We start from the raw sequence: 26,808 nt of genomic DNA, 5'->3' as shown, positions 1-26,808 counted from the left end.
TTTAAATTACTTTACTTTATATGTCCTGAAATAAAAAAAAAAATATTAAAGTTTTTACATAATGAAAATCACAAAAATTGCTATTCATATATATTTTAAAAAATAAGTTACCTCCAAAAACTTCAAGAAATGCAGCAGCCATATTTCTTTGTTGAGGTAAAGTGCAATGGTTTTCAATTGACAAAATAACTGGATACCTGAATGAAAAGGATTAACTATTAATTAACTAGATAGAGCATAACACAGTTTACAAAGACATATTGAATTACTGCTTGACTTCAGGAAAGAAAAACTATGATTGCAAAAATGTGATGCCAAGGAAAAAAAATAATAATACTAAATATTATTAAAAAAACTAGAAGCCAAAAATAAACCCTTACTCAGATGTAACAAATGCATGTTCTTTGATTGTCCTGATGACATCTATAAATTTAATTTTGCTTGTCAGTGTATGTCCATGATAGACACTAGGCATGCTATCAGGACCATCCCAGCAGTCCACTACATAGGGAATTTTAAAAAAAGTGATTTAAAAAACATGCACAGCTGCAAATTAAAAACATGAAAGTTACCAGTAAAAGTTACTTGCTCAAATTTAATCAAATGGAATGCATATTTTCAGTAATTTATGCATAGAATTTACAAATTCTATTAAAAAGAAATACAATAGCATTTTAAAACAATAAAATAGTATCCAATATTTTCTAACATAAACATAAAATTTATCAGAATATCAAATGTACTATATATTTTCATAACATTCCGGGGGGGGGGTCTTGAAACTTGAAACAAGACTGATGAAATGCTTATACTTATGAAAGTATACGCATTTCATCAGCTTACACTACAATTTTTAAACTCTTAAAATTAATATCAAAAGATTATAAAGGTTTAACAAATTCAACTAGAGAAACTACTTTTTTCCCCTCTAACTAAAACCTCTTTATTTACTATCTAACCAATAAAAATATAAGTTATAAAATAAAAAGTTAATTAACAAATATATAAGAAATCTTTAAAAAAAAAATTCACTTCAGAGTGTTGAAAAGGAATCATTTCTAAATATATATAATTTGTGTCAAATCTGGAAATTAAACCAAGCAATCTCTCAGCCATAACTCTAACAAAAATACACATGCCAGCTTTTGTAATTTCTACATATTGAAAAAATCTTTATAATCAAATTATATACTGATTTATATTGAAAACTTAAAATAACAATTAAAACAACTAGTTTTGAAGAAACTCATTTGTTGCATGCATTTTTAGTTTAATGTTTTAATGGATAATATGTTTGCTAATTGGATAGTAGAAAAACATTTGCTTTTGTGATTGTATTATACATTTGTTAAGACATTAAATATATTAATTTTTACAACAAGCATGACCATTTGCTAAACATTAACAGATGAGCTGCTATTATTAAGCAAAAAGTAAATATAATAAAAAATTTATTCAATGACTGCTTTACACTCAGACATGAATTATTTTAAAATACAAAATTTCACAGGATGTCAGAAATTTTGAGATAATTTGTTGTATAGATTACGATTTTGATTATCTGTCATGCTCTAGAACTGTAAATCCTTATCTTTTATTCTTCCCATAGTCCTAGATTAGACTTTTTATTTTTTAGTATCTCACCATCCTACTCCCCCCAAATTTCTTTCTGCACAATTTTTATTAAAAATGTTAAGAGCTCAAAATAAAAGTGAACAAACACGAAATAAATTAGTAACATTTGAAAGATTTATTTTGAATTTATATTTTATTTCAGCTTTTAATATCATTCATCCAATGCCAAAACAAATGAATGTAGCATCAAAATAGTCCCACATCAACTAATGACAATTATTCTCCATCATAAACAATTCATTTAAAATTTCAATGTAATCTTTGAAACTGTTTCATAGATATGAGTTTTATAAAATTATATTTAAATGACGACATTTACAAAGTCATGTCTGTAGCCTGAGACTTACTGCAAAATTTATATATAGGGTGTTTACCAATATCTTCCAGATTTCAAAAGCTTTCAACTTTTCACATGAATGGGGAAAAACAATATTTTACAACATTTCTCTTCTTTTTTAAAATTTTAATCCCTTTTATTCTGCTTCTTCCCACTATCAAAATTATCTTTGCATACCCACAGACTAAGAGTCCCTGTTCTAGAATGCCAGCATTGAGCCCAGATTAAAGGAAACTTCACAAAGCAGAATTACAGGAAGACCAATCTAGTCTATGTAGAATTGCATTTAATTTCAAGAGTAAACATAATTAGTAAACCAGTATATTCATTGCAAATTTCTTGCTTTCAAAATTTGAATGGATCAAATACAGTTTAAATTTTTATTAAATGATTACACCATGAATAAAAAAGCATTTATACATACATTCAATACATCGACATCCCATTCTAAGGCACCTGGCATAGGCTTCAGTGGACGATTCTGATTTTACTTGATCACCAGTAAGATAGCTAAATGAGAACAAGAAATTAAAATGATAAATTAAAAATTGTTACTGTGAATAACTAAAAAGACACTTTTATTATGTATTTATAATAAAGATGTCATACATAGATCACAGATGATCGTTTTCTGCATGCAATATAAAATAATTATTCTTGATAAGCAATAATAACATAATTGCCATAACTCATGCCTGCCATTTCATCCTTCCATTTAATTAGAAAACCCTTCTCTACTATCTTTTAATTAAAATAGATAAGTTATTATCTAATTAGATATCAGATGTGAATTGCCTTTGGGAATCAAATAGCAGTCAATGTGTCAACTTAGTAGAGTTTATATCATCTTAATGCATATAATTACCAGCACATATAATATGAAAGACCAATTCATATAGAGACAATACTAATAATTCAACAAAAGTAAATAATTTTAAATTACAAACTTTCAACACTGAATTATAGAATGATGATTCATATTTTATATTATATAAAATGAACATGAAACTACTTATCATAAAAACTTTATTCACTCAATATACATCCTAGTTATAGAGTACTATTATGTAAATAGTATAATAAAATACATTTTTTAAAATAAAAGTACAGGATATCAGTTTGAAATTGAAATATGTACTTTAAAATTTCATAAGGAAAAATACATACGTATTATGAGATGATGCAATCCAATAATTGACTAAGGGCTGAGTCATATCTTGATTTACTTCATTGTGTTTGGCATCCCATGCATCATTTTGCTTAGAAAACAGGAAATCTAAAAACTACACAAAAAAAATATAATTAGCTGCAAAAGCTTAGCTTGCAAAGAATAACTATAATTCTTAACAATTTCTACTTCCCCCCCCCCCTTCTTCTTTTGATGAAAGCGGAAAAAATATTCAGTACTTAATCTTAGCTTCGAATGAATTTGAATTATGCTTTTCCTATACTATGCAGGTACATTTTCACATTATTTAGAAATGTTTAAAATTATTTCAAGTATGCCAATATAATGATAAAAGTTCAACAGAATCTGCTCAAAAAAGTCAAAGAAAATTTTTATTAAGAAAATTCCAAAGTTCTTTTAAGGTTATGCCCAATTCTTAAAACAATACCCCTACATCTGCTTAAATAAATTTTAAAAAATAAATGAATTCAAATTAAAATAAATATAATAGAAATAATTTTTTTTAAAATTAAAAAGATTTTAATTGGACATTTTTTTCACTCACACCATCTTTTCCGAAGTCAATTTTAATTATTCAAAAATCAAAAATGATTCATAAATAAAAATAAAGTGTTAAATGAAGATAATGATGAAATTTATCTTACAGGGCTTATTCAACAAATTTAAATGACATATTTATATCAACATTAGTTTCCAACAAGTTTTTATCAAAAATGTTGAATATAAAGAAAAAAATTTCTACTGCACAAAGTTTGTTCAGCTATTTGATCACATAATAATTCACAATTTAAGAATCCTTGTTTTAGATATAAAAAGTATATACATATCAATACATATGTTTGTAAGCAGAAGTGAAAGCTGAAAATATTTGTTGATTTACAAATAAAAAAATGGATATACAGATTTTCATGAAATTACAATCAAATTCCCACTGAAACATGAGTATACATATATTAATACATGCATTCTATTCCATATTTTAAAAATAATGATTTTGCATTATTAATTCTTTGAGCAAAAATTTATATAATTTTCTAAATTTTAAGATGGTACATTTCCTCTTATTTCTTCACTGAGTTCTATATGATTTTCAATAAGTAATTTATAATATTTGTATCACAAGTATTCCAAATATTTTAAAATTTTTAAAGCAAATGTTTTGATTTTACAACTTTACTAAAAAAAATTTTAATAAAAATAAATAAGCATCAGATTTCTATAATCAAATGGCAGCACCTGAAAATGAGATATGCATTTCTCTTCATTTGCAGTATGCAGTTCGGTGGCGAATAATGACACTTCAATGAGAAAAGAAACAATCCAGAAGTGCAATCAATCCTTTAATTATTTTTGTACAAAATAAATTACTTACTAAATATAAGTTACATATCCATTACCTGCAATTTATTGTTATATTCATGGTACTTAAATTATAGATATAATGTATAAATTTATATTTTAATTTCTTCTAAAACAAACCTCAGGGACAGTAAAAAATGGCTCCTGGGCATCCCTAATCGGATCTTGAAGATATTCCCTCATGAACTGGCTAACTTTTTGTTCGTCTAAAGCATCTGGATCCTGTAACAATGACATATCATAAACATGCATTCATGCTAACAAAAAATGTAACAAAAGATTTGCTATTCTTTTTTTTTAAGTAATGGAAAAAGTACTATTTCAAAACAACTTTCATTTCAGCTTTCAGGCAAGAAATCTAAAACAACTGGCATTTCTTTTTATTAAAAACAAAGAAATACCTAAAACTTCCATCACTTCTACATACCATGTGTGCTCTTGCTAATCAGTCAGATATTTTTAAGGTTTCGATAATTAGCCCATGGTTAATTAGAAAATGTAAATCCTCAGAGTCAAACAAAGAATGACTGAATAAATCAAGAACTCGTATTTACCATAATAGGTCCCTAGTACAAATAAACGGAATATGGCTAAATTTAACAACCACAGATAAATGGAACTATAGTAACTCTCCACAAAAAATAACTATATTAAAATTTAATTTGCTATCTATAGTCTACATCGGTATCATAATTCAATTTCATGTTATAACAATTTGTTTATGATGTCAAAAACAATTAATACATTGTTATATAATTACAATTTTTAGGCTGATTAGAAAACGGTATTAATCAGTGACAAACATAAAAATATACAATATAAGAAATCGAATGCATTTACTGAAGTACCAGGAAAAAAATAAAGTGGACATAAATGAAAACCGAGCTAGATTTAACAATCACAAATTAATGGCACTATAATAATTCTACACAAAAAGAATTTTTTTTTTAATTAAGACTTTCTAGTTTATTTATTTTACTAATGTACAGTCCATCAAAAAAGTATGCAGACACTGCTCTTTATTGAAAAATCAATTACTTCAAAGTAAAACTGAAAATGCCTATTACTGTAAAATGCATTATCAGAAAGTGTATGAAATATTTCTTCATATAAAGAAAGGGTAAAATTTTTACAAGTAGCAAAATTTCGAAAACATATCTAAATTCTCCATATTAAAATAGTTCAAATATAACATTTGTAACATAACATTTTCATATAACATTTTGGAAATTTGTGTAATGATTTATGAGTTATAAGCAATTGTAAATTTAAATTTCTAATGTTAAATGAAACTTCTTTCTTCCCCCCCCCCAATATACAAACGTAGTTAAAATTAAACTGATAGTACTCAGAAACTCGCAGCTCTATTTTTACTGAAAGGATCTGAATTAAACATCATATATTCGTTACTTGGACTATAAAGCCGAGGTTTCTGTCAAAAAAAAAATAATTTGGAATTTTGCCAACAGCTGGAGCTGTAACTAAAAAAAAGAAAGATGACAGTTAAAAAATAAAAATAAAAAAACAGAATATTTTATTAATTTATACACTTGTGTGCTGTATAAATTAATACTTTATTTATACAGCTGACTTTCAAGTTCACAGCATTAGTAACAAGTCCTTGATAAACAATCAGAAGACAAAAAGGTTCAGATCTAATGACTGCTGTAGCCAGGCAAATGGAGAAGTAAACAAAGTGACACGTTCATTAGGGCAGTGAACTTGCATCACGTTTTTTACAAGTTTTATTATATGAGCATTTGCACCGTCTTGCATTATCACTGAGGTGGCCAAACAGCCTCTTTGCCAAAAAGCTGTATCGGTCACCGATAACTATACACTTAACGAACTCTTCCACTGCTACTTCCATGCAGAAGTACGGGTCAATAATAAAATTCGCGTTGATGCATCGTCACCATGCCATGACGTATGAGGAATGGGGCGCAGTTCATGCACAACATGAGGATTGATGGAATTCCAGATGTGGTAGTTCTGTATGTTTACAGCATCATCTACGTGAAAATGAGCCTCATCTGTTCCAAAAACATGCGATGCCCATACTCATCCACGTAAATTTCGGAAGAAAACGCAAGGTAAAATCAAGACATTGTAATCCTGATTTCCATTGTTTCACGAAATGCATTTTGTAAGGATACAATTTCAAAACGTTGTATAAAATTATCCGCACGGTTGCTCATGAAATGTCCAGTGCACATGTTATAGAGAGGCCACTGCAATTGCAATTTCCTCCGTTAACTGCCGGCTCCGTTACACTCGTTTTCTTACAGGTGCAATAAACAGAGAACCGGTTTCTTCCAAGCCTAACCATCAAGCCTTACTGCATTCACAAACATGGGTCCTTTCCTTTAGTTTTTCATCTGCGGGTACGCAAGAAGTGCTGATGAAACATTCCTTGCATTCTGATAAAAGTTTTACGACCAATAAACGATCTTCTTTCATCAGTGGTATGTTCACTGTGGGTGAATAATTTCTTCGAACTATACGTATCGCTTTTATAGTGAAATTAAATTAGCTACTCATTAGTATATGATTTTAAGCAGTACGACACCATCAATGAGCAAAATTTCAAACTTTTTTTTTTTTTTTTTTTTCCTGCGGGAAACCTCTGCTCCATGCTCTAAATAACACAAATATGAAGTTTCACTCGGATCCGTACAGTAGAAATGGAGTTACGAATCACAGAATACCACCAATTTAATTTTAATCACCTTGTATTTCAAGAAAAGATGAATCTTTGAAAATAATAATTGTTATGCATTAAAATACTTAATAAGCGAGACAAAAATAATGCACTTTTTAAAAATATGAAAGCACATTTTATACTTTTAATTAATTTCTAAGATAACACGATAAAATTTTTTAAATAGAAACTAATAAAAATTTCAAAGGAACTGGACTTAAAGCATCGACATTCCAAATTTTTTCCATTTCCGATATGTGGCAATAACCAAAAGCTTTCAAGTTAGAGATTTTTTTTTTTTTTTTTTGTAGGGGGGAGGCATCTTTACTTCGCAAAAGGATTGCCCACCAGGTATAAAAAATCATTAAAACAGGAAGAAAATCAAAGCATGTTTTTCAATGTTACTTTAGATTAAGATTTTTCTTAAAGAATGCTAAGGCAAAGGGGAAAAATCGGTACATGTAACAGATTCTATTCCGATTACACTTCAAGCGAAGATGCGGTTGGGATAAATGGGAGCCTATTACGACTGAAGAAATGATATGTGAGATACATAATTTTTTTTAAAAATACAGAAGCAAAATTCTGTACAAATTACATAATTTATACAGAATAAAATAAAATATTATTGAATAAAATACATAATGATAATGGATAATGCAGTGTCATTACTTTCACAAAATAATTTTTTTATGAAACTGAAGCCTATAAATTTCCTATAAATGCTGCATTAGTTATTTTTTATTTAATACACTTTATGGTAAAAGAAAATAAATATTAAAAAATATTTCTTAAAAATGATTTTAAGTATCATATGGTGGAAATTTGAATGTGCAAATCAAACATGATGTTATTTCTGTAATTAGAAAATCAGCATTAACTACTAAAAAACTTTGAATGTAAGCTTGTTTTTAATAATAATAGTAACTTATCCCAAATTTTTGATTATGTTAAATACCATACTTCAAAGATACTATTTATTTTATGTTAAACAATATATTACAAAAATATTATTTATTTGCAATTAAATATATAAATAAATCATGAATTCAGATCTGTCTAATTTAGTGCTGTTCAAACAATAAAATAAAACCATCAATTCTTCCTAAAACAAAGTTGCAGTATTAAGGACTGAAGTGAAAATTTGAATAAAGGTAAGTATTTATAGTGCTAAGTTTACACATATTGGAACAGCCCCTAAATCATTTTTCTCGTATATCTCCAGTTATTTCGAGCAAATTTGTCTAAAATTTTATATATGTGGATTTCTTAATATGCAGAATCTATTATAAAAGACAAATTCGGGATTGCAACTAAGAAAATGTGAAGATTACGCAAATATAAATTTGTAAATGGCCTCTTGTGTGAAAGCAGTTTATATATTTTTAAAGAGAATATTTTTTTGAAACGAATGAAATTTTTTTTCTGGAATTTAACTTTTATAGATTGCAAGAAATAACAAATATCCAGATACTTTTTTGATTGCACAGTGCCAAAATCTTATAATATAACTTGTTTAAATCAACAATAGCAATCATTATATTATGGTTTAAATGTAAATTCCTAAACAAAAAAAAGAAAACTGCACATTTTTTATAACCAAGTAAAAATGATAATGAATTCAAATGTGCATTGAATGTAGATTCACGGGCACATGAAATACATAACATGAAAACTGGTTTTAAAAGTTGAAGATTTATTTTTTTTAAAAAATAAACCAATGTAAAACAATTTCAGATCCTACAAGTTGATATGAAATTGCATTTACCCTTAAAAAAAATATTCATGAGAGATAAATCAGTCTAAATAGACACAAAAGCACAGAAATATGCTCAAGGAGAAATATGATATTATTGAATATGTAAATTAATTAAAATCGCTCAAATAAAAATATAATGTAATAAAAATATAATGAAATACATAACATGAAAACTGGTTTTAAAAGTTGAAGATTTATTTTTTAAAAAAATAAACCAATGTAAAACAATTTCAGATCCTACAAGTTGATATGAAATTGCATTTACCCTTAAAAAATATTCATGAGAGATAAATCAGTCTAAATAGACACAAAAGCACAGAAATATGCTCAAGGAGAAATATGATATTATTGAATATGTAAATTAATTAAAATCGCTCAAATAAAAATATAATGAATGTACATAATGTAAATGAAGACACAATGTAATTTTAGAATTTAGCACGAGTTACATCAATTTCATAATTTTTATTTTCTGGAGTTTATAATAACTTTGAGATATTTCTTAAACTATTAGCAGAATTAATTTGGATTAAGAAAACCTAAAAAAATACAGCTCAGTATTCATAAAATGGTCTAAATTTATTTAATAATAGAATTGTATTAACTGATTAATTAAAAAACCACATATATAATTTATATATACCTTTGAACAAATTTCATTTTTTTCCCTTCACATTTATGCATATATTTCAATCCTTCAAAGGAAAAAAAAAAAAAAAGGACTTTTTCCTTAGATACACGTTTTTTAAAAACATAGAAAATATTTCAAAAAAAAAATTAACAAATCTAATGAAAATTGCCTACTTTCTGTTGCTCCAATAAAAAATTTTGGAATTCTTGCAAAGTAACTCTTTGACCATCCTTTGTATATTGTCCAAACGTACCACTAAATAACTGAAAAAAGAAGCAGGAATAATGCCAAAAATAAATATCAAGAATTAATTTAAATCATAGATGTATTTCATTTTCTTTCATTTAGTATGAAAAGTTTAAATAAGTAAATGGTTAAAAAAAAACATTTTTCCTAACCAAAACTAAACATAGAATAAAAAAGAAAATCAGAAAGTTTATCTGCAATAAACACAATCAACCACCGAGTCTCCAAAATCAAAAGCTTTTCTGCAAACAGGAGATAAATAGATTTTTTTTATACTGTCTTTTCCTTTAATGAAGTTGACAATTTTTTTTTATTACATATCTGTATGTAGCAAATTTGAGAGACTTTGTTGAGAATAGCAGGCATTGTCTGAAAGTTCATAAACCAATCATCAGTAGTTATATATGCCAATAAACTTTATTTTTAAGGCAATTCATTTATTTTTTTAAGATAAAATCAAAAACTAGTTTCAAGTACACGAATTTCGAAATTCTTATATTTGATTAATATTTTACGGCAATACTATGGCTACTTAAGGCCAGACATCTTACTTTTGAACCCTGGACAGGTGACAAGAAATGACGCCTGAGTTGACATCTACCTCTCTATGTTTCTGCTACAAATAAACAAAGATATTTGGTTCTGGCTGATTTAATGTGCACCAGATCCGCTTACTCGACAATTCTTCGGTAGAATCAGATTTCCAACCTTAAACCCTGCAATCCCGAAGCCAAAACCTTAACATCATGCCATCACAGTCATGGAATACCTAGTTTATGATGCATTTCAGGCTATCATCTCTAAAATTTCCAACATGATGAAATTTAAAATCACAAGATCACAAAAATATTGATAATTCAAAAGTGATTTGTTTACAACAAAAAATATTTTGAAAAAACAATGCAATCAGTAATAACCATGATTATCTGTTCCATTACTAAATAATAGTAAAAATATAAATACTCTGCTAAAATAGATATCTAATAGTCGATACCTGCTAAGTAGCTAATACTAGGTTTTAATTTGAATGAAACTGGACACGTTCTCATCTCCAAAAAAAGAGAGTTATAAGTAAAGAAACCATTATCTTGTAATCTAAGCTTTGCAACTTAAGAACTAAAAAGACTTTCATTGCTATTGATTTTGTTTAATATGAATATAAAAATTACTATTTCATTGTAACTACTGTGATACTGAAACAAAATCAAAACCTGGTATTTGATAACTATAAAAATATTTCTATTTTTCATGTACTAATTTTAAATTCAAGAAAGTATATTATTAATAATAATAAAATGGAACGAACGATAAACCAACAGTTAATCAATTAAAGAAAAAAATAATTCTCTTATACCTTACAGAGCTTCAGCTGATAGAAATCTATGAAGACATAGTTTAATCAAGTGAATAAGTTTTGAAAAGCATTAACACTAAAATATAATTCACCCTTTTAAGAAAAAGAAAAATTTCTTATTAAATGAAAGCCAAATGTTTCTAAAATTCAGCACTACTGACTGTCTATGGGTACTGTCATAAATAAAAAAGTTAAAATAAAAGCAAGAATGTGAATTGGAATTAATGCCCAAATAATAAATTAATTTTTTTAACTTCACCAACATAGAAATCATTACTGAGAGCAAAATTTTGATACTAGGGTGAAAATGATGTGAAATCAAATTGAAACAATTTTGGAAAAACGAAAGACATAACAGTTTCAAATTAAAAGTTAAATAAATTTGAGAATGGTAAAATTATGCTTCATGACTGATATTATTTAAATATTCAATCTGCAATATGTTTGAAATTCCATGATATAAATAATTAATGATTTAAGTTTTGTTCTGGTTCTACTCAGACATGACAAGAAATGGTAAATAAAAAAATGCATCAACTATGAGGAGAACTTCACATAAAAATAACACTAACTCAATGAAAATAATTTATAACATGATAATGCTTTTCATCTAAAAGAAACTGTATTAAATAAGAGAAGATAATATAAATAAACCACAAACAAGTCAAGAGTGAAACGGGAGTACTAAATGACATCGCCACAAAACAACCCCATTTAGCAGAATGACACTTGCTGATGCCGAAAATCAGAAACCGATATAAATTACAAAGTCTTTAAAAAGAATGCGGGAAATGTCTCAAGCAGAGCAACAGCCACCTCGCTTTTCATGAGAATACTTAGTAAAACAAATATAACAACAATAGTAACAATGCCCTAACAATACAAGTTTTACCAAACTAGTTACAATATAATACAGTGCCCGAAAAAATTATAAGGACACGCGAAAAATCGCCAAATCTAGAAGCCTTGTTTACAGAATCGTATGCAAATTTTGCAGCAAAAATAGAAGTAAAACTAAAATATTTTATGTGTAAAGTACATAAAATTTTCACTTTTAAATCTGCTAAAATTTAAATTTTGATTTTTAAACCTAAATAAAAACGGAAAAAGTATAAGGACATTGCTTTTTCTCCAGTAATTATTTAAAAATTTGCATATTTGAAAGCATAAAATGACAATTCCGAGTTAAAAGATTCATTTGCGAAAAGAATTTCCCACTCGGCGACTTTCAGTGTGAATTTTTAAACGATGCCCAAAGGAACTCAACTTTCTGACTCTGAAAAAGGAAAACTTGTTGCTTTTCGAGAATGTGGATTAAGTGGATGGAAAATTTCAAAAAGAATCAAGAGATCTAAAACGGTGGTTTATAATTTTCTAAAAACTCCTGGGATGTATGGTATGAAAAAGCGAACTGGGAGACCAGAAATTCTCACTCGTCGACAAAAAAGAATGATTGTAAGGAGAGCTTGCGAGAAAAGAGAAACTGCAAATGAAGTTAGACAAAATTTGAGTTTACCATGCTCAACAAGAACTGTTTAAAATGTTTTGAGTAAACATCCTCAAGTTTCTTATGGGAAATTAGCGTCACGCCCCCCTCTTACAAATCATAAGAAAAGAAGAGTTTACTTTGCCAAAAAATACATTTCTCTTGGTCAAAAGTGGGCTGATGTAATTTTTTCGGACGAAAAAAAGTTCAATCTTGATGGACCTGATCGTTTTCGTTATTTTTGGTATGATCTGCGAAAGACCAAGGAAGTGTTTTCCAGGCGTCAATATGGTGGTGGCTCGGTTATGGTATGGGGCGCTTTTGCGGCATATGGAACCACTCCAATCGTATTTATCAACCGTAAAATGAATTCGAACAGATATGTTGATATGTTAGGAGAAATTTTGTTACCTGAAGCGCCACTAATTACTTCAGGGGACTATATTTTTCAGCAGGATAATGCTTCGATACACGTTTCTACGAGTGCAAAACTCTGGTTTGAGGCTAATTCTGTAAATTTACTTGATTGGCCGGCGAGAAGTCCCAATCTTAATCCAATCGAAAACTTATGGGGACTTCTAGCCCGAGAAGTTTATAAAAACGGCACACAGTATCAATGTACACAAGATCTAGTCGTCGCTATCAAAGACGCTTGGGAAAAAATATCTGTGGAGATTTTAAAAGATCTTTCAGGATCTATGACCTCTCGTTTTATTCAAGTGATTGAAAATAAAGGTAGTTTTCTTGATTATTGAAACATTTTTTAAGTATTTTACAACATGTCCTTATAATTTTTTCCATATTTCCTTTAATATTAAATTTTGCAAAATCAATATTTTGAAGTTAAATTATGTTTTTTATGTGGTATAAGTGTTATCACAAAATTATGCCGCAGAAGTAAGAAATATAAAAAGTTCATTTAGGTGAAATGGAAATAAAGCATATTTTCATGCAATTACATGTTGTCCTTATACTTTTTTCGTGCACTGTAATAGCTATACAATAAACAAAAAGTCAAGAGAAACAATACACAATAAGAAAAGAATAAATCAAATGAATCAACAATTAGTTCAAACAAAATAAAACCAGAAAAAACAAACTATCCATAATAATATTTAAATACAAAAGAAACTCATATAGGAAGAAATGGCCTCATATATATCAATCAAGTTTCTATTTTTCAGATTACATTTTTTTGTAATCAAAGGTATAATCTCTTTAAATGCTGATTATATGAAACATATATTACTATACATCCGCAATAAAGAAAAAAAATGAAATAGATTTTAGTTCTTATTTCTAGAACACAAAAGGAAATCCAGAACATAGAAAATTCATTATTTGTATAAAATGTTCCATGTCTAGACTATGTGACAATTTTTTTTTTTTTCTTTTTAAAGCTCCTCCTTTTTCATAATTAATGACAGGGTTTTATACTCTAAGTTCACAGGAATGGTCAACTTAATGAGTTCTAAACTACCAATAATTAGAAACTGCAATTCTACTGAAAATATTCTGAAAAAGAATGTTGTCCCTCCTAACAGCAAATTAAGAGAAATATATTTTCTGGGATTATCGGAAACTATAGTTGGAGAAACATTATGATTTTTGGCAAATTGAAGCTGATTATAACTAATAATAAAGTATGAAGTGAAACTAAATAGTGAAAGAATTTGCAACAGGACAAGTAATTGCGTTCTCTCCAGTCAAAATATTTCTCTTCTATCTCACTCACACTGAGTAGGCCACAAATTTTAAACCTGTTCCATTCTAAGGAATACACATGATCCTTGAGAAAGCAATGAAAATAGCACAAAATAACAGATGATCTGATGGAAAACTGAGCCATATTTTTCTACCAAATCTTAAAATCAGAGCCCCAAGATCTAAAGGACAAGAACTATAAGCACTCTTCTGGCATACCAGCATACCACCTAACTGGTGTTAGGTTATATATCATTATTGCAAATAATAATTCAATAAGATCTTTGACATTAAAAATTTGACTTTAAAATTATCTGCAAAACATGCACATGCCCATTCAAAAAATCCACAAATCAAAAGAATTGATGCAATCTGAAAGCCAATTATTAAGAACCAAAGAAGAAATTATATGATTTAACTCAACCAAAACAAACTCGAAAAGGATTTTTTTTTCAGAGTTATAATTAAGAAAATTACTGGAGTAGATGCAACTTGAATAGTTTTTCATCTATCTTTTATGTTTCTCATAATTTTACATATCTTCATATTCGATAATTTTCTGCTCATGATATGCAGTTTTAATGGAAGGGTGAAATACTAAGAAGTTTATGAAAATACTTATGCATATCCTTTCTATGTGCTACAAAAAACTAAATTAATCATTTGACTTTAATCAACCGTAAATAGATGTGCTATATTAAAGTTACAAGTTAAATACTGTATAGATTTAACATCAACAAAATTATCCTTGTTGGAAGGAAATTTTTATACAACTAGGTAGGAATGACTATGAGGCATTTTTTCATCAATATTGAGCAAAACTAGAATAAAAAATTTTACAGAAGAAAAAAAAAAACACTGTGAAGCTAATTTCCATTCTACTCTCAGAATTTGGGAAGAAACCTTTCAATATATGAACAGATGAAAATATGAAAACTAATTTAATTTCAGAGCTAAAGAAATGAGCTTGAAGCAGTACACGCTTAAGAAATCATAAAGCTGTTTTTTTAATTGCGAAAATGTACCTTCATTTTATGCATCAGGATAGTTTATCCATAATGTGCCTTCATTTATGGAGTAAATATATAAGTCTATGTCATGAGTATTGTGACCTGTTTGTTAAAATTTTGCAATGTCTCTTCATAAACTTGCCTTGATTATTCAAAATTGAACTATTTTGCAGCATTTCCCTCAACACAAGAAATCCGTATAAAATTTATATGCTAAAATATATATTGAAATCTACATTTATTTAAATAAAGTTGATACTCAGAATGAAAAGCACAAATTAAATTTAAATGAAAATGGATGGTTATTTTACCTGTTCATCATGAATTAAATTATGATAAAAGGAGGCAAAGCCTTCAAAACCAATTTCTCCCACTCTTCTAGTATCAACATCCTAAGCAAAGATGCAAAATTAAAATGTCAGTACTAAACACATTTGACAAAAAAGTTAACATCATAAACTAAAGATTTTTACATACTTAAAATCAATAATTATTAATTAAATAAAATTTATGGAAGTAAAAAGTCTACAGACAACTTTAAAAATAAATCAGACATGCACAAATAAGTAATTTTTATGCAGGAAATGTGGTCACAAAAAGCAACATATGATTGCTAGATAGACTGTTACAAATGCACAATAATGAAAATACAGGAGACCAAATAAGACACAGAACAATGTGTTATACAGAATGTCACCCAGATCATTACTTTAGGGTTATTTTCTCTAATAATGTGCAATAGGTTCCTTTGTAAAGCTGTATTGGAAGTCAGTATAGACTGAGAAACGTAATGCCAGTATAAATTATCTGTTGTATGTTGTCCTTTGACTCATAGATTTTCTTCCACAAGTAGAATTATGCATATTATTATACATTGTGTTATACACTATTGCTACAATGCAGAGCGAATCCTTTAGTGTTCATTTATTACATCTGCAACCACATAATCTGTGCAACCACATAATTTGTGTATTCCTAACTTATTTTTAAACATTTTTGTCTCCCCTCTTGTATTTTAAATAACAGTTGAATTTCAATTGCACAAATATTTTAACTGTAATACATAAAAATTACATACCTGAAAAAACTCTTTAAGTCTATTAGTGGCCAATTTTAGATTTATCTTTGGCAAAAATGCTTTTAAATCCTTAATAGTTATCCTAAATGAAAATAAATAAAATGATTTATTATTTTGCTTTGCATGTAAACGTTCTGCATCACAATGCAAGACAAACAATTAAGTAAATATTTCATGAAAAAACAATATACATAAAATAATTTTTTAATTCAAATTCAATCTTTGATACCAAACATTTCTGAATAAAATTCAAGCTATGTGGATAACTCAGTTGTTCTAGCCAATAGCTAAAACAAGCAACCTGCTAGCTAGTTACCTTGCATCACTGATGCATACTGTAATAAACATTCAACACAGAATTTCTCTAGATAATATTTCTGTGATTAACAATTATAAATTTACTAATCAGAAAAATTATTCAATAAAATAATTTTTTTTAAATTACTAAGCATATTTCTCAATTTAAAAATCTTTGTTAGCATTCACAGCTTAATTGCATATAGCAGAGGAAAAAAATTTCAGGAAAACACATTTTATGAAAAATTTGCATTAATATGCTATAAAATATTACTGGAAAGTATTTTAGAAATATATTTTCTATTTATTTTATGAATATGAGATGAATTTCATATCAGCAACAAATAATTAGAACAAAGAAGTGCTAGATATGATTTTTACTTTATTTTCATGCAGCTGAAATATGTTAATTTTTCAAACTGTTTAATTACTTAAGTTATATTAAAGGGTAATATTTGTAGCTTTTACTTTAAAAATATACTTAATGCACTCTTACATCAAAAACTATTCAGCAAGAAATACAAGAAGGATGTACTTAATCAAATTAATCAATATTTAGGGAATTTGCAGCAGTATTAGAAGACAAATTTATTTATACCATTTTTTTAAACCTTTGACTGGTTAAGAAGTTTTTTTAACTGTAAATTTCAAGGTAAAACACTTATCCCAACTAGTTATTAAAGGAGTTGAATCAGAAAATAATAAGCCTTCATTTAAAGAACATATTTTTTGTATGATATTGCAGTTTCAAGTAAGAAAGAAACAAGCAAACAGAAAATACAATGCATGCCATTTAATATGATTGTGATTATGTTACAATTTGCTTTCTATTATCAAAAACTTCTGGTCCCAAATTGATGCATTCAAATGTATACAAAAATATTAATTTAAGTTATCACTACAACATTTTATGTTATCAGTTTTGAAACAGAGAATTCACCAATCCTTTATTTTTAACCAACATTGACGACTGCTATTCACAGAATTTCTCATTCCACTTTTAACAAAACATCTGGGTGTCTTTTTTTTTCTTTCCCCCCTCTTATCACCACATAGCACACAAAGAATTTCAGGGAGTGGAATAGTTCACTTTCTCTACTTTGAAAGTTGTTCATTCAATAGGTAAGGATGGCTTTCATATTCTTTATGTCTGAATTAAAATGGTCTGAACTAATTTAAAGGGACAGTCACACTGACAGGTCTGACTAGAAATCTTTTGAACAACTATAACCCACTATTGCTGCCATTGAGTTATGAATGCAAAATAGATATAAAAAAAGACCTGATTTGAGAGTTCGAAACAAAATTGAAATCCTCAATACATATGAAAATGTACCGAAAATAAGTCAGCACAACTCTTCAGCACAGTTGAAAATTTTACAGCCTCTACTTTGTAAAATTCTGCAAAATCGAGTAGATCTATTAAGAGAAAAAAAGCAAATGAAAACACTCATTGAAGCAAAACAAATGCATAGAAAGACAAAAAAAAGCCGATATTTTGGTTTACAAATGAATAAAAATAGGATACTCAAATCAATGTTCCATTAATGCACCAAAAACAGAAGATTTAACAGTTAAAATGGATTTTTAAAAAACGTGTTGCTATAGATGGTTAACTTCACTTTGGAGAAAACAAGGAAACATCATTTTCAAGCAAACTCATTGAATAAATAAATTAGGCGACATAGCAATGGCAAATCAATAAATTGAAGAAAGAAAAAAAAAATTAGACCAAAACTTACTGTACGTTGCATTCCAAAAGATATGTATAATATGATCAAATGTGGTCTGTATTTTAGAGTCAAGCAAAATCACGCCTATCTTTTCAAGAGTAAAAGTACAAAAGGTCATTAAGCAGAGTGACTATTCTGTGCTATATAAGCATGGGTGGCGAGAAAAAAAACAACTTCTAGTGGTTAGTAAAAGAAAAGCAAAATGCTGTTTAAATATATATATATATATATGGTTGAACAAATTTGCAAACACTTCTGCTGGGATGAAATTCGTCATATTTAATTAATCGCTGGTGAAGTAGACCATGCAACTGCTGCTTTTGATAAATAACTGCACTGCCCACACTTTGAATATGTCATTAAAACATATCAATGTTGTATTTTTGCCAGCAAATAAGACATCCTTAATATAATCTTGCAATCAAGAAATAATTTGTATGCTTTCAACCAACAGGAAGTGGGATGCAGAATTTTAGAGATTTTTGAAGACAATGAAAATATTAGTGCAATTAACTTGGATACAAAATCTTTTAGTAGTTCTGCATCTTAGAAATTCCTGGAATTGGATATTGGCAGATGCAATCAGAAATTTCATCATCCGTGCTGGCTTCTGTGAAGTATTAGATATAAAAAAAAAAAAAAAGTTAAACTGTCATTGAACCTCTTGAAAGTATGGTAAAGGAAAGGCATGAAGAGTAAACATTCTTTGACAAGGACATTCCAGTAGCTGCCACACTAACATACATGGAAATCTGTCAAGCTGTTTGTGAACAAAACCAAACAATACATGTTGATGATCCCAATAAGGATGAATGTGCTGAAGACAACCTTCCAACAAATGCCAAAATGAGATAAGCAATTGATATTTTAAGATGCACCATGCAGTCTTGTTCCATTAATTAATAAAACAATGCATGTACAAACAAAATATAAATAAACTGTTAAGGAATAATTGTCGACAAGGAACAGCTAATGAATTTTTTAATAATTTCTGCAATAAATTATAGGTAGCACTGAGGTATGCAGGGTTTTTCCCCCCTTTTTCCATGATGTGATAAAATAATATAGACCATTTTACCCTATTTCACGATTGCTATCAATTGGTTAATGTTATCAAAATTCTTCAAGTCCCAAAGAGATCACATTAAGTGGAAACTACTGTAATATTAAGAACAAGGATAAATAACTTATTACATATGCATACATACATATAAGGGTTAATTTATTCAGATTATATACATCTTAATAATAACCAAATCTAAAAAAATGTTTAAAACACATACACTCCTCTCAAGTTCTCCATACTATAAAATTCTTTACGAAGCCACCTTTCAACTAACAATGGATAGGGTGCATTAGTACTATCAATGGCAAGCTGGCGAATACCTTTGACTAACATTTCACATTCATCCTTTTTCGCTAAAGAAATAAAAGTTTATACAGATATGACACAGGTTTGAAACAAAGAAATCTAAACTTCATAAATAATGAATCATACTAAACTCAAACATTAAAAAGTAAAATAAGTTTGATTAGTTGAAAAATAAAAAATAATAATAATTAATATCAAAAGAGCTTGAGACATTAAAAATATTGCAGAATTCAGCAGAAAATGCATCAAAATTGAAACATTTATCTAGAAAATTATTTTTAAATTTCAGTTCAATTCAATTTTAATTTTCCCCCACTTTCAAAGAATTGGAACTACTGCTCTCTTTCGTTGATGGCAGCTTGTTCTTTAATTTTTCCTCATTGTTATTTTCTTACTATCAAATTTTTCTTCCATTCTCTTTTTTGGAGTTTAAATTTTGGCACAAACTACAATCAGTAACATCATACAAAAAAATATTTTTTTCCCCATGAAATACTCAATAGCAGACTGCTATTTAATCATCTTTTTGTATTGAAGAATCTGATTGAAGAATATGGTTCAGTGTGCATTTTTCTTATCTTTTATATATTAAGTCTGATATTATGTTGTGTATGCCTTCAATATGAGGACCATGAAAACAACTAATTATAGCTTATATGAAACTTACAGAGGTTAGTATATTTTTCCATAGTGAATAATTCAGACCATCAAATGTCTATGAGAATAAATTTACCTGCATTACCAACAGGAGATATATTTTTAAATCAATTGACACTAATGAATTAATAATGCATAAGCCTCTTTATCCTAAGCCCTCATCAAAACAGTTGTTATAAAAGTGGCAGTTTCTACAGACTCTTACTAAGTGTAACCTCTTTCCCATAGCTGGATCAATCAAGCAGATGCACTTTACTAAAAGACGTCAATAATTAATTCCTTTTGCAAATAATCAAAATATGTTAAAACAATCACAAAAATTAAATAACTTCTTTCATGGTGAACTAACGTTTTTGTTCTACAATCAACTGTTCCATATATTTCCTGACTGAATGAAATGAAAAGTAAGAAAGAAAAGAATTTAACCTTCAGGCATTTCCCCATTGGTCCCAAAATGTGGCTAAACCCTATTTTTTCTATGTGTATAACATATGTACCTTGAACAGCTTTTGGGAGAATTATGCATTATCCAATAAATTTGAAACTTCTTTTCTCTTAAGCATACATAAGATTTGTTCATAAAGCACAGTTTCGGTTTGCATGCTTCTTGTTTCTTTTGTGTGCACATCTACCATAACATATTAACAAAAATTTTAGTGTAGATTTACAGTGATCTCAAGAATGATAAAATGATATTCTGAAAATGCTGAAATTTGCATTTCTGCAAAAATATGTCATGTCTATTTTATAAACATAAAAGTATTCAGGCACTTCAATCATCATATGGCAATGACAGACATTTGTTAAAGAAATCTTAATAGGATTTTATCCTTATAATTTAGAAAGTATAGGAAATACATTTCGATTTGCAAACACTTACAATAGTTACTCGAAAATTTTCAATTTATTAATTTTGTTAATCAATTTTCACTTGTCATTACTGTATTAATTGAAGACTCAGCTTTTAACTATAAAAATTTCAAATTTGTAGTTATTTTAAGCATTAAAATGCATTATGCACCTAAGTTAATACAGAATGTAAGGTCATTATAAAATTCAGTTAAAAATATATAATGCTTCACACTGTCAAATATTAAAAATTCTCAGACTGAAATCACACACCTTTCTTAAAATTTCTAAAAACATAATTGCAAGAGAATCATGAGAAATTAAAATGACTTTTTCAAGAGTTTTTAAATAATAATTATGAATCTGATCAATGACAAATAATTATGAGAGAAAATAATTTCATTTCATTCATTTAAAGAAAATCATGTACAAAAGCTCATGGATTTTTAGCTGCATAGAATTAGAAACATAACTTTATGCCAATCATAATAACAAAAACAGATGTAATTGTGAAATACACAGCATAAACAGAATTTAGATGCCTATACACACTGTAATCTTATCAAAAACATATTAAGATGCAATAAATTAATAGGATTCAAAAATACTATTCAACATTTATCAAGATTCCTATGGAAATAGTTTTATTTAATTCATAACTAACTTAACTTCCTAAAAATACAGTTTTTTTATCTTCCCAAACATAATATTAAAAAAAAATGTCAGAAAATTTTATTTTGAAATAATGAAAGCAGGCAAAACATCTAAAATTTGGGTATATTTATAATTCCCAAATTGTTGTTATACAGAAGATAAGTAATATTCTATTAAGTGTCATATCTAATAAATATTTTCTTCTTATTTTATTTAACTCGGAAACTAAAAAGATGAACAAAAAAAATTTTTCTTAATCATTTACACAAACACCCAAATTACATACATGTACTTAAAAGAGAGAACAGAATAAATTAAAAGAACTTACCAACACATGACAATGATTTCAAAGAAAAGGAATTGCCAAAAAGTATAAGAAAGCATTCATTGTTTTGAAATTTTCGAGTTTCTTCAGGCCATCTTTCAAAGGCTTTTGAATTCTTCCCAATCCGAACTTCTTTTACTTCTCGCAAATCAACTTTGAAGCAGAAAAGATTTTTATTATAAACTTTATAAATTAAACATAATAAATTAAATTACAAGAATTTAATCATTTACTGCATAACTATGGTTCCATTATAGCTGCTCTATTATACAAAAGGTCAAAGTTTATAATATCCAGCAAAACTTATTGAACTATTGATTATTTCTTCTTTAATCTAATGACAGCTTTTCTTGATTTTCAAGATAAAATTTAGAAATAATTCTTCTATTTCAATGTTCTTCAATAAACATTTTCTTAACATTTCTTTCATGCTTTTTTTTTGTAAAAATATTATGAAGTGAACAAAATATAGATATTTGATATGATATAAATATATATTAACAGGCCAACTATCTTCAATTTAGTCTTAAAGGAAAAAAAATAAGTTTTTTTTTTTTAAAACTGAATAATTTATTTTGTACTTGATAATGCAAAAAAGATATCAAGCTCTGAACTAATTGCCATAACGCATTTAGTTTAGCACAGTTTTTACAAAGAAATTACAGTACTGTTTTAATCGAAATTAGTTTAATATGCAAAATTTTAAATATTTAAGACGAAACAGTGAATGCATTAAACATGCAAACACTAATTAAAACAGCTGACTCAATACAGATACAAAAATTTATATTGCAAAAAATACATGACAAATTTAAAAACAGCTTTACTGGCCAAAATGAATCAAAAAACAGTTTCTGCAGTGCTTAAATAAAATTTTCTCCAATTTGCTCCCATAAAATTTTCTACAAAGCAAGATTAATTAGAATTTGTGAAAGATAACTTTACAAGCTAATGAATAAAAACACAATACAATTTTAATATATAATGAAATAATCATATTAAAAACAACTTAAATAGGAAATTAATTTTCTGGCAAAGTTTAAAAGTTTTACATAACAAAAAAAAATACTTTTTGTTTTTCTCTTATTAGAAAATTAGCTCATCTACAACCCATCACATTTTTAGAAATTGTTTCATGGAAACCTCAGTGCTTTAAGCAAATGTTCTAAAATATTTCATCAAAATATTAATGAAAAGTTTATATCATGCTGATAACAAATATACAACCAATTTAATGAGCTCTCCATGGTTATGAATAATTTTATAAGTTAATTATTTATCTAGTCTAAGCAGAATGCTTATTTAACAATAATTCAAATAAATATTTAAGATAAAAGGAATCAAATGCTTCAAAATTACGAATTCTTAACACAATCATAAAAACACGCAAGATTATTATACTTATCATCTTCATCACAAACTCAATAAAGAGACCCATGCAAAGAGTTACAAATTATATGCAAACATGAATGCTTCATAAGTCACTGATCATAGGCTGTATTCTAAACTATATTATTTTTATCAATGTATCATAATTTGCATTCATTGTAACATAAATAAATTAATTTCAAAACTTGCAAAAGCACCATCACCTCACTCATAAGTATTATTCTATTTTCATAACTCTTTAATATTCATAACTAAACCATTTTTACAGAGTAGAGATATTCATTTTCAAATTAATTAAAACAGTTTAGTTCTCCTCTGTAACAAACACATATCTTTTACATTAGTTTCCTTTTTCTAGTTCAGTATACACAATCAACAAAATAAATATGCAGATAACAGAAACTGTGAAGACTATGTTAAATAGAGAAAAAAAAATAACTAAATAGATGGCATATGATGAAACTAATTTGATAATTGAAAAATCTTGCTGATCTGGGGGGGGGATCCTTCTTTTAAGCTAACTAAACACGGCATTTTCATTTCAATCTAAAAGTACCGTCAAACAAATTATGATTGAAAAAGAAATGATTAATTTTAAAAGGTACAATTTACAGTCAGTAATTAAATTCATATAACACACCGGCACTTTCAAGAACGCTGCGTCCAGCAACTTGTTTTAACAGAAGTATTTGACGAGTTTCAAGCTTTACACAAAAAGTCACTCTTTCTGGCTTTCTTTTTAAATATACTTTTAATAAATTAGCGCCTTTTTCTAATTTTCGATATATCTGTTCATTTTCTGACATTGATATGGGAATAGAATTGAAACAATTCGCATTTGAAGCCATTTAAAATTGTTTATACTTCTGTATATAAACTTTCAGTGAACGCGCTTTTCTTTTATAAAAATAAGCACAAATAGAATGAAATAACAACGGATGTGACGTCATATGAATACTTTTCAGTGAAGAGCGCACAATCGATGGTTCGAGATTAACTCGTAAAAGTGAATGATTCGTCGACATCGGAAAAAAAAAAAAAAGAAGAAGAAATTAAAAAAATGCTTCCGGAATTCATGATTTCCAGCTTCATCATAAATCGGAAGTTTCGTTCAAATTTTCGAAAGAAATAGAGATAGTAAATTCTCATTACGGCATGATTAGGAATCCGTAAAAAACTAAGAAGCAGAAAAATAATGTTGTTTTTTCATTCAGAAAAAGCATATTCGGAAATAATTATATTATTTCAGCATCATTTTGGAGTACTTAGTAATTCATACAATCATGAACAATCTAGTGTTACTAAAATGACTTTAAAGTACTAATGTTAAAAGTCTTACGTGATTTATATTTGTGAAATGCGAAAAAAAGTGCAATACTTTCATTATAATTAAAAGTTTTTTTTAAAAAATGAAATCTCTTATTAATTTCAAGTAAGCCGTTTTTCATCAAAATAAATAGAAAGAATGCAAAGTTCGGCTCTTAAATACGTAAAGTAGGCTACTGCATAGAGATACAACCATTTTCAGAAGCCCGAAGTCTCTATTTTATTAAAAATTTATTTATTTATTTGCGATATTTTAATATACGAAGGTTGCATTCTCTAACTTATAAAACTTACTATCAAATATCATTTAAATTTTGAAATATTATTCTAATGACATTCCTAATTAATTACCTTCGGTTTTAATACTATTTTATTTTATAATTCTAACATGTGTGTGTGTGTTTGCGTGCCCGCACATCTGTGTTTAGAATTTAAATTCTGCTAAAGAAAAAAATTCTTTTTGGTTCTATGTAAAACTATTTTTAAACCTTAATTGACAGATTTTTAAATGCAATATACTGCCGCTACTCAAGTAGCACTACAATATTGTATAATATTTCGGAAATATTGAACAATATTGTGAATTAGAGATGCATAATCCACGATTTTGGAATAAAAAATAATTACGCTATTGTTATTTTTAAATATTCGTTCCAAATATCTGTTATTTCAATCATATTATTAATTAAAAATTATTAATTAGTATTAAATATAAAATTAATTAATTATAATTAATAATTAATATACTAATTTAAGTAACATGTGATTGAATTAATTTATCTATTTCAGCTTACTTTGTAATTTTAATTTTTTTTTCCAAAACTATTTATTTAATTTATTTATTGGAGTAAAGCTTTTTTCTGAAAAAGTTGAATTGAAAAAAATATAATTTCTTTAAAATGTTCACTTTAGTTCTATATTCTGCCAATAGATGGCGCCTGCAGAGTGAACAGAATGAAGGTGTGTTCACACGAGGCTTTTTATTGCGCGCAATCGTTGTCTCTCTACTGTTGTCCCTCTATTGTCCCCGTGTGAACAGTTGAGACAACGTTGATGGGACAATGGCTAATAGTTGTCCCGACGGGACAACCATTTGCCATTGTCCCGTTGCAGTCACGTGATTTTCCTGAAGTAGGCGTGACCTTCTATTGCGCGCAATAATAAGCCTCGTCTGAACCCACCTTAAATGTCAGTAGGAAGTCATGTCACAGGCAATTAAAAATGATCTTTATGGGATAGTGCATTGTGAAATGCAAATATCCGGAAGTACAGGTTGAAAATACCATTAAGCGGAGCGGTGACTTCACACTTTCCTGTGGATGAGTCCAGTTTCAGTGATATGCGAAGCAATGATAACATAATTCCAAGAATAACCGGTCCGTTCACTTTTCAGCCTATTCATAGATTTCTCCTTTTCCCTTTATTCCCGTTAAGGGAATGGGAGAATATATACCCCTGAAGACACAAGAGAAGAATGTTTTGTGTTTCTTGTATTTCCTTTCCCTCCCCATGTAGGGTCGGGGATCAGCCGCTACCCCTTCAGAAGTGTCGGCTCAGGCCGCTTAAGATTTGTCCGCGTAATGTCAATACGGGGAGTTGTTCCTTTGTTGTTTTAGGATGAAGGAAATCAAAGACTCTTTTTATTCCTTTTCCACTTACAACATATTTTCCTATTTCAGACTTAAAGATTTTACATTAATATCGTACATAAAATTGA

The 26,808-nt window shown here is 27.9% G+C and overlaps 1 protein-coding gene across 1 annotated transcript in view; it reads right to left on the bottom strand.

Annotated features, from left to right (window-relative positions):
* LOC129960925 (1-phosphatidylinositol 4,5-bisphosphate phosphodiesterase gamma-1-like) overlaps positions 1 to 24,663 on the bottom strand; it is an 84,063-nt gene extending 59,400 nt beyond the window's left edge. Inside the window, exons 1-11 of the mRNA XM_056074669.1 lie at positions 24,406 to 24,663; positions 22,380 to 22,529; positions 19,803 to 19,938; positions 16,490 to 16,571; positions 15,723 to 15,803; positions 9,785 to 9,874; positions 4,641 to 4,742; positions 3,140 to 3,255; positions 2,397 to 2,482; positions 381 to 501; positions 112 to 197 (exon numbers count right to left, since the gene is read on the bottom strand). Coding sequence (XP_055930644.1) covers positions 112 to 197; positions 381 to 501; positions 2,397 to 2,482; positions 3,140 to 3,255; positions 4,641 to 4,742; positions 9,785 to 9,874; positions 15,723 to 15,803; positions 16,490 to 16,571; positions 19,803 to 19,938; positions 22,380 to 22,529; positions 24,406 to 24,613 — 1,258 coding nt within the window. The 5' untranslated portion in view covers positions 24,614 to 24,663. The remainder of the gene's footprint in view (positions 1 to 111; positions 198 to 380; positions 502 to 2,396; positions 2,483 to 3,139; positions 3,256 to 4,640; positions 4,743 to 9,784; positions 9,875 to 15,722; positions 15,804 to 16,489; positions 16,572 to 19,802; positions 19,939 to 22,379; positions 22,530 to 24,405) is intronic.
* Positions 24,664 to 26,808: the final 2,145 nt, after the last annotated feature.

The sequence above is a fragment of the Argiope bruennichi genome, chromosome X2, assembly GCF_947563725.1.
Source record: "Argiope bruennichi chromosome X2, qqArgBrue1.1, whole genome shotgun sequence".
NCBI lineage: Eukaryota > Metazoa > Arthropoda > Arachnida > Araneae > Araneidae > Argiope > Argiope bruennichi.
This window is presented reverse-complemented; position numbering and strand designations above follow the sequence as displayed.